This window comes from Myotis davidii, unplaced genomic scaffold (genome assembly GCF_000327345.1).
Source record: "Myotis davidii unplaced genomic scaffold, ASM32734v1 scaffold149, whole genome shotgun sequence".
NCBI lineage: Eukaryota > Metazoa > Chordata > Mammalia > Chiroptera > Vespertilionidae > Myotis > Myotis davidii.
Window position 1 is genome coordinate 2,338,525 of NW_006352194.1, and position 9,516 is coordinate 2,348,040.

General features: G+C 49.1%; 1 protein-coding gene across 3 annotated transcripts in view; it reads left to right on the forward strand.

The window, feature by feature from the left end:
- Positions 1-1,962: 1,962 nt before the first annotated feature.
- LOC102764143 (RH-like protein) overlaps positions 1,963-9,516 on the forward strand; it is a 34,792-nt gene continuing 27,238 nt past the window's right edge. Inside the window, exon 1 of one of the 3 annotated variants that reach the window (XM_015557287.1) lies at positions 1,963-2,224. In XM_015557287.1, coding sequence (XP_015412773.1) covers positions 2,077-2,224 — 148 coding nt within the window. In that variant the 5' untranslated portion in view covers positions 1,963-2,076. The remainder of the gene's footprint in view (positions 2,225-9,516) is intronic. The other 2 variants (XM_015557288.1, XM_015557286.1) reach the window with 2 other exon arrangements.

The window sequence follows — 9,516 nt, forward strand, 5'->3', positions numbered from 1 at the left end:
ATCAGGATGCACAGGTGTTTGGGGTCCCGTGGAACCAGCTGCCATTCACACGGAGCTTGTCAGCTGGGAAACACAACCATCCCGGGGTTGCAGTCACAGGGGCTGGAAATCTTGTGTTCATCTGGCTGACGTCTGGTGCCCCTGGGCAAGTGGTTCTGACTGCCTGCTTTACAAGCTACTGGCACAGGACCCAGACCAACAGGGGTCACATTCATTTATTCCTCCACACAGCGGAGTCCTTCCTTACGATACCCGGGTCATAGGAAGTGCTGATGGCCAGCAAAAGGCCAGAAATCAGAACCAGGTGATCATGAGGGGAATGGAGACTTCTGATCCCTGATCGCTAGGAGTCAGGGCACCTGCTCCCTTATTTACTGGTGAGGTAGCTGAGGGCTAGGAATCCTATATTCCTAGACTTTAGAAGAAGACTTCGAAGTCATCTGGGCTAGCTAAGTGGCTAAGCACTCATATGCACAAGTCAGACTGCCCGGGTTTAAATCCCAGCTCTCCTGCTTACTGCCCTGTAAACCTGGGCAACCCATTAACCTGTCTGCACCTCAGGTTCCTCATTCGTACTCTCAGACTAATAGTTCCCATCGCACAGTGTCATCAACTGAGTCCACACATGTTAAGCACCTAGATCAGTGCCTAGCAATGGTAAACGCTTAGTAAATGTTAGCTCCCGAAAGCATCTAAAATAAGAGTAACCTTCCTTCCTTCCTTCTTTCCTTATGTCATTCTTTCCTTTTCCTCCTCCTCCCTCCCTCCTTTGTTGATGCTTAGTATATGTCAGACCTTCTGCTAGGCTCATGCATGTGGGTCACAGGAGAAATTAGCTGCAGGGTCAGAATTAGAAATCAGTTGGCCTAAATCCCGTTTCAGGGACTGTCCACCATTGTGGGATGGGGATGTTGAGGCTGGTGTCTTTCCTCTAAGTGCTCATGCCCCTTGCAGATTCCTAGGCTGCTCTGTGAGGAAGTGACCAGGTCTCCCACCAGGTTTTTACTGGGCCAAAGCCTCCTTTCTTTTCTCCCACCTACCCTTAAAAGATCTATATATATAAAAGCCTAAGTGACTGTTCGACCGTTCTACCAGTAGCTATGACACACGCTGACCACCAGGGGGCAGACGCTCAATGCACAGGCATGGAATCATGGAACAGACTGATGAATCTCAGAGGAAAGGGGAAAGGGGGGAGGGCTGGAAGAGATTAACCAAAGATCTTTTATGTATACTAAAGGCTCCTTGGCCTGGCCTGTGGGGATTGGGCCAAATCTGTGCACTGGACCTCCGACATCCCCCAAGGGGTCCCAGATTTCGAGAGGGCACAGGCAGGGCCAAGGGACCCCACCGGTGCACAAATCTGTGCACCAGGCCTCTAGTTTAGAAATAAGTAGATTTAAATACAGATTCAAATATAAATAACTTCATCTGTGTAACTCTAAGGAGTTAGTTCTCCATGTTCATTGTTACAAATTGAACATAATTCAAGCATAGTAATTAATCACAAAACAATATGTAATTATATATGTGTTTTCCGATGGTCTTAGGCGACCCCTGGAAAAGGGTCATTTGACCCCCAAAGGGGTCGCGACCCACAGGTTGAGAACTGCTGCCCTAGATGAAGTTTTAAAGTACAATTTTGCCAATCTAAAGCCTCCTCTGAGCCTTAGTTTCCTCATTTGTAAAACGGGATTGTTGATCCATTCTCTGCCTTTCTTGCAGGACTATGGTGAGGATAAAGTAAAGAAATAAATAAAGGAGGATTCTTATGGTTGGGGGCCGAGTGAATGAATGCCCCCTTTTAAACTGAGCACATCGTCTGCCCTTAGTAGGAATGCAGCAACTACCTGTTGAGTGAATAAATGAATGACTGTTGGAATACATGCATTTCCTCCCCCTCCCTGTCATAGTTTCTCTGCTCCCATGTTAACTTCATGGACAGGCCAGCAGAGCCAGCCTTGCAGCCCGAGATAAGGCTTCTGGCGGGTGGCTCCCCATCACTCCCTCAAAGGGGTGTGGGGACAGAGGGGTAATGCCGGTGCCCGCAGAACCACGCACAGAGACGCACCCAGGATGGGCTCTAAGTACCCACGGTCTATGCGGGGCTGCCTGCCCCTGTGGACCTTAATACTGGAGGCGGCTCTCATTGTCATCTTCTTCTTTTTCGCCAACTATGACAGCTCCTCAAAGGACCCGAAGAAGATTGGGGTGACTCATGGAGGTGAGTGCCCACGGGGGGAGAGGGGTCACAGAGGCAAATAGGGGCGGGGGCAAAGGAGGTCTGTGGTCCTCCAGGAGCCTAAATGGTCCTTTCCACCAAGTCTCCAAGGAAAGGGGTTCTCTGATCTTGTTCCACAGGTTGCACAAAGATGCAGCTCACAACGTAGGCTCTCTTTTAGGACCAGTGTAGGCATCACCTCTTCCAGGAAGCCTGCCTTGATTTCTCAGAACAGAGTGAGGAGCCTCCGCTTCTGTGTTCCCAGAATTCCCTTTGACAAGTAGTCTTCATCATTCTCGGCTTCCCCCCACTTCTCTCTCCTTACCAGCAGAATTTCACATTGTTGGGTTTTGGGGTTTTGTTATCTTTTCGAGGTCCCTCGTGCTCGTTTCTGTATCAACCACCTTTTGGAAGCTTTAGTCTATTGCCCCTTCTCCATCCCCAGCCCTCTTCTCACTTTGAGGCTGAAAAGTCTGCATTCTGTGAGCAAATCCAAAGCCTAAGGTAGTGTAGGATGCTTGTTATTTTATATACAGCTAAAAATACTTACAGATGATGGTGAGAGCAACGCAGGTGTCCACAAGACAGGTGTCCACCGTGGTGTGGCTTTTGTTTTTCACAAAAATTGAGATGAGTTCTCAAGCGTCTCATGATAATGGACAGATCTCCTTGTGAGGTTCCTGAGACAGAGCTGACCCCTGAGTCTGGTGGAGTCCTTGCTTGTTCCTCAGTGATGCCAAATGACTACTTCACTGGAAGCAGAGGGAAGGTACTCCGAGGCCCCCAGCCGTGGAAAGTAGGACAAAGAGATGGCTTAGAGAGGGAAGCCCCTCCACCGCTTAATGGGCTGGCCCAGGGGGCCCTTACAGGCAAACGAGGCCTGGGCACAGTTCTAATTCATTTCCATTTACTTTCATTCTTCTCAGTCCAATACAGTGTCATTCAATGCATTCATTCATTCATTCATTCATTCATCCCTCTATTACAACCAGTGTGGGATCCAGGCACATGCTGATGAGAGTTGATATTTATTGAGCTCTTACTATATACCAGGCACTATTCTAAATGCTTTCACTGACGCCTCACAATAACCCCAGGAGATAGGCACTCTCACGATCTCTGTTTTCCTATGGAGTCATTTGCCCAAGGTCACTCAGCTAGCGATAGCACAGCACATTTAAATTTGGGCAGCTTGGACAGAACTTGGCTGGAGATCCTAGACAGAACCTGGCTATGATGATCACATGAACGCTGTCTCTGTGTCATTCCTTCTTGGCCAACTCCGCCCCCACCTTTGGGAACCCCTGGATCTGCTGGGGCTGGACCTCAACAGGAGACAAGTTAGGAGGGGAGAGGAGTTGTGCCGTGAACTATGGTGGTAGTAAGGGAGGTAATAGGAAGTGTTCCCTCTTGGGATATATTTATGTCAACAACAACAACAACAACAAAAACACGCCATGATAATCCAATTAAGCCAATCCTATTGAAGTAACAGAATATTTGCCTTCACACGACAATACTATAAATACTGTAATAGACACTGTCCTCCTGGGAATTCTATGAGGCCTCATTAAAGTCATAAAGTAAAATCCAAAAAAAAAAAAAAAATTGGGCAGCTTGGTTTTAGTTTGCATGCACTTAGCCATTATTCTTCATGACCCCATTTTATACCAGGTTGAGTCACTTCTCATATAACCAATAGGCATTGGGGCCGGTGTTCCAACTTCATTGAATGGCTCCAGGGTCTTCACCCCTATGCTGTGCTGCTAACATGGATATAAAATGTCCTCAGACACCTACTTTATATAGACACACAGAGGAGGGCCCACAACCGGGCGGGAAGATGACTACCCAGCCAGGTCGGGGAGGCTCCGCAGGAGTTAATCATGTGCAAATGGAAGGCGGAGAGCCAAGCAGGAATCACTGTGTGTATTTCAGGTTCATTCTCAGTCCTGGCCGGGGGGCAACCAATGTTTCTCATACGAATGTTTTCTCTCTCTCTCCCACCCTCCCTTCCCCTTTCCACTCTTTCTAAAAAATAAAATAAAAAAGGAAAAAATATCCTCAGGTGAGGATTAACTAACTAAATAATAAATAAGTAAAATTAAGTAAAACTGGAGGTGCTAATATCTTCCTCCGGCCTCTATGGAGCATCTCCCGAGGTGTGTTCCCTGCTCTGATGACAACTGGTCTGGATAACCTGTGATGAGGCCCATGGGCAAGGGAAGAGAAGGAGAAGCAGAGTCAGATTTGAGAGATATTTAGGAGGTAGTAAGATCAGCTGCACTTGGTGAAAATGGAGTTGTCAAAGATGGCTTCAGATGTGTGGTTTGGCAGATGGAGGTGCTAGTTCCATAGATGACAAGCAAGGGGAAGGGCAGATTGTGGGGGCAAATGGATAAGGATATGTTCATTTTAGGCTTGGAGTTGCGGTGCCTATGAGATAATTAAGAAAGGCAGAGTGTATCAGTTATCTATTGCTGCAGAACAAACCACTCCCAAACTTAGTGGCTTAAAATAGCAACCATTTAATTTGCTCATGATCACGATCCTATGGTTGAGCACCTGGGGCTAGGCTCAGCAGTGAGGTTCTTCTGCTGGTTTCACCTGAGGTCACTCATGTAACTCCAGCCTGGAGGATTACCTGAGCAGATAGCCTCAGAGGGCCTCATTCACATGTCAGAGAGCTAGCTAGTTGGCAGCTAGCCCGTGTGCTGCCAGCAGACAAGCCCGGAATTCTTCACATGGCAGCAGAAGAGTTACTGCAGTAACAGAGGGCAAGCCCCAATGTGCAGGAACTTTTCAAGACTCTGCCTGTATCATGTTTACTAATGTCTCATTTGCCAAAGCAAATCACAAGGCCCAGCCCAGGTTGGGAGGGATCTACATTAAAAGGCATGATTCATCGGAGGCATTACTGTAACAATCTGTCACACAGAGCCTGCTCTAAGACTGCCAAATTGGGGGTGGGCGTGGGGGTGCAGCCTGGGCCCTGCACTGTGACTACCACCCAGGTCCTCCCCCTGTACTCCTCAGAAGCAGGAGGAAGAGCTACTGAAAGACAAGAGGGCTTTGCCAGTGACACGGGAACAACCCCAAAACCTTCCACATCTTAGCTTTGGCTGCTCCTCTGGTTGGGAACTCTCCTTTTCTCTGCTGCAGGGATGAGGGTGGGATAGAGTCTGTGGGGAGGGGAAGGCAGGATGCGGCTCCATGGGTGGTCCCAGTCGGGGCTGCAACAGTCTTCCCAATCAGCAGTGGAGAACACAGTGTGGAGGCCAAGCCCACAGTCTGAGGGCAGAAGGAGGTCCTGGCATCAGAGCTGATGGTGCTGCCGTATCAACAGGCCAGAAGGAGGGGCAAGGGTGGGTGGGAACACAGCAGCCAGGATCACTGGGGCATCCGGGCCCAAAGGGGGTTTGGGGGGTACAGTCTTACCCAAAGTCACACAGCTAACAAGTGGCAGGCATGGGGTAATAAGTACTAGTACTTACCATGCATCCAGTGCTAAGCGGAGTGATTTCCAATGCTAACCAGAGAGTTCAATGTTCACAGCAAACCTCTGATCAGGCACCATTGTTTTCATACCCATTTTACAGATTAGAAGGCTGGGACACAGAGGCAGAGCCAAGCTGTGAACTCGAACAACCTCACTCAGAGGCCCACCCTCTTCACCATTACACTTGATACGCTCTATGGCGAGGCAGGATGGTGTAGTGGTTATGCCCGGATAGCCGGGATTCAGATCTCCCACCGCTGTTTGCTAGCTGTGTGACCTTGGCATCTCTGTGCTCCCTTTCCCCATCTGTAAAATGGGGATGATAATATGTAATGCCTACTGTGTGAGGTTGTTGCCAGTTAAGGCTGTCAGGCGCTTGGAACAGAAGCTGGTATGCGGAGGGCACCGTGTATGTGCCTGCTGTTACCACAATACTAATTATTGCCTCATCTCAGACTCCTGGGACTTTTGTAAACATCTGCGGAAGGCCTGCCTTAGATGGTGAAATTCCCTTCGGGCGCCCAGTCACTGGGGCCCCTGGAGCACATAAATTCCTTATCAGCCAGGAACACCTTAGCGTCATTAGCTTATCAGACCAGCGGCTGATGCAGGTGCAGCACGGGCTCTGAGAGGTGGAGGCTGGCGCCAATGAGGACACCTGGAGCTGGGACCCAGCCTTGAAGGGGGTCCAGGCAGTGAGATGTGGGAGGAGCAGGTGTGGGCCTAGTGGCCTGGGAGAGGAAAGGGGAGGGAGCAGGGGGTGAGGAAAGAGGGGGCCTGAAATCATGTTATTTACTGACCAGTGTCGGGTGAATGGGCTCTGTCAACAGCTCCCAGAAACTGCCACCCTAATCCCATCCCCCTGGCTGAAGCACACCTCCCCTCAGGGACAGTGTTGGGGCCTTAGGGGGGGAGGGACTCCTGTACCCAGCAGCGGTGGCTGCTATGCCTGATCCTTCTCACATTTAGGGCCCCACCTCTGCCCTAATCTTGGTTACCCTCCTCCCCTCACCCTGTGCTCCTCCATACTGATCCCCTCCTCTGAATATCCCAGAGCAGCGAGGTCTTTAGAGAATATCAAGTCCAACTCCCAGGTGTTACAGATAGGGAAACTGAGGCCCAAAGAGGGCAAGGGGCTTACTAAGGTCCCTTAGGGAGGTGGGGCAAACAAGAACAAGAGATGGCCTAGCCTGGTGGAAGGGCACCGTACCTGCTGGCCTGCTGTGTGCCTTGAGGAAGTCACAGGCTTTCCCTAGTCTCTTTCTATAAAACTAGAGGCCCGGTGCACAAAATTCGTACATGGGGAGGGTCCCTAGGTCAGGATGGCGATCAGAGCTGATCGGGGCCTTCCTTCCCCCTGCTGCTGGCCGGGGCCTTCCTTCATTCTGCGCCGCCCCCTGGTGGTCACTGCACATCATAGCGAGCAGCCGAACTCCAGGTAGGTCAAACTCCCAAGGGGACAATTTGCATATTAGCCTTTTATTATACAGAATGGGAGGAAATTGAAGGGTCTCCCTATTCATGAAATTTTCAATAAGTCTGAATCCTGTGCATATAGTGTTGCTGCAAATGGCATGTATGGTTTTTTAACAGCAGTGTTTAACAAAATATTGAATTTGAATATCTACAGTGGTGTGTGCAGTGCCCAGTGGCTACAGGCCTCACCACTCCCAAGTAGGCACTGCACCCTTCCCACACATGGTTTTCTGCTTGGCTTCTGAAGGAATCTGAACCATCCCAGGATGATCCCCGCTACAAAATGCCCCCCTCCCACCTCCATCCCACCCCCGTTCCTAAGAGGATGCAAACAGGAGAATGAGACATTGCCTGCACCCCTCCCTCATGTTGGAGAAGAAGGTGCAGGAAGCTGAATCCTCCTGAATGCCCACTTCTCACCCTCTCCCCACATCCCCAGATTGCATGGTGGTCCTCAGGGGTCTCCTCCATCCCAGTGTTGTCAGATGGGTCTGGGAACATCAACACCCACCCAAGCCCCATGGGCAAGACCCTAGGCGTGCTTTCTGCAATGGAAGTGAGTTTAAATGTAAATTGAAGGGGCTTTTTGACACTTTGGAGAGTTCTGGTTGTGAGTGTTCTCCGTGTGCCAGGCAGTGTGCCAAGCACTTTGCCAATATTCAGCTGATGAGGGAAGTAAGCAACCTACAAGGCCACATGACTGTGAAGTTGAAACATGTAAACTGCTATTTTTATACATCAAAATGGCCAAATACTGGCAGCTTAATATGGTTTACCTAATAGGGAATGATAGAGCTGGAGTCAAATAAAACTGTCTAAACTCAAAGCCATGCTTTTTTTCTTTTGCTTTTTTTTAAGTTGTTTATAATCTTTAAAAGTAAAACTCTCCCAAACCAGAGATAACCTCCAATGGGGGGGGGGGGGGGGGAAAAAAAGGGGGGGAGGTTGGGGATGGATTCCTTCAAGATCTCTCTCCAGGCATTTATACACGTGTAAAAGCAGTGGGTGTTTGTTGATAAAATAGTCTTTCCGGTTCAGAGTGAGTCTGTGCACTATACCACTGGATTCTGGCGGCCTGACAAAGGTGGTGTGAGTATTTTTCCCATTTAACAGATGACAAAACTAAAGGGAAGATAGTGTTTTAGTTAAAGGCACAGGCTTCAAAGCTGGTCCTCTAGGTATAAATTCTGGCTCTGCCAGCTGAGGCAAGTTTCTTTTTAAAAAAATATATATTATTGATTTCAGAGAGGAAGGGAGAGGGAGCAAGAGATAGGAACATCAATGATGAAAAAGAGTCATTGATCGGCTGCTTGCCCCACACTGGGGATCAAGCCCACAACCCGGGCCTGTGCCCTTACCGGGAATCGCACCGTGACCTCCTGGATCAAAGGTTGACACGCAACCACTGAACCACACAGGCCGGGCTGTGGCCAGTGTCAAAACTCCTCTGTGCCTCAGTTTTCCTATCTGTAGAATTATCGTAAGAATAGCACCCACCCAGGGTCGTTGTGAGAACTAAACCAGATAGTCTGTGTAAAATGCGTAAAACACCGTTGGGCCCCGCTGGCAAGCTGCTCTCCCCTCTTTTCTGCATGATCTGAGCCAAGCCACTGGCTCCTGGGCCTTATTTTCTTGTGCTGCGATCAGGAGGTTGAACCGGGTCCTCAATAGCAGTAGTAATTACCTTTCCTGAGTGTCAGCTACTGGTATGTGCCAAGCACTGGTCCTGCGGCTCTACACTGGCTCATCTCATTATGCTTAATAACAGCAATAGTTGCTACATTTCCTGAGCTCTCACAAATGGGCCAAGCAAGCTCTGACTGTATGCTTAACCAGCTTAGCTCATCTAATCCTTCCCTCAACCCTGCATGGCATGCATGTACTATCCCCATTATTCAGATGAGAAAACTGAGGCTCAAAGAGGTGAAGTAACTTGACCAAGCACTCTCAAATGACCTTTAATATCACGTCCAGCTGCCATTCCGTAAAGCTCTAATTTCATGCAACCCTCTCCCTCAGCGATTTTGAACCAGTGTGCCACAATAATTTTTTTTAAATATATTTTTATTGATTTCAGAGAGGAAGAGAGAAGGAGAGAGAAAGATAGGAACATCAATGATGAGAGAATCATGGATCGGCTGCCTCCTGCTAGGGATCGAGGTGGCAACCAGAGCAGCCCTGACTGGGAATCGAACCGTGACCTCCTGGTTCATAGGTCGATGCTTAACCACTGAGACACATCGGCCGGGCGCCACAAGAATTTTTAAAGCTTGCACTGACCTCTTTCCCCTTAGATTGCCAAATTTAAAAAAATGCGAAG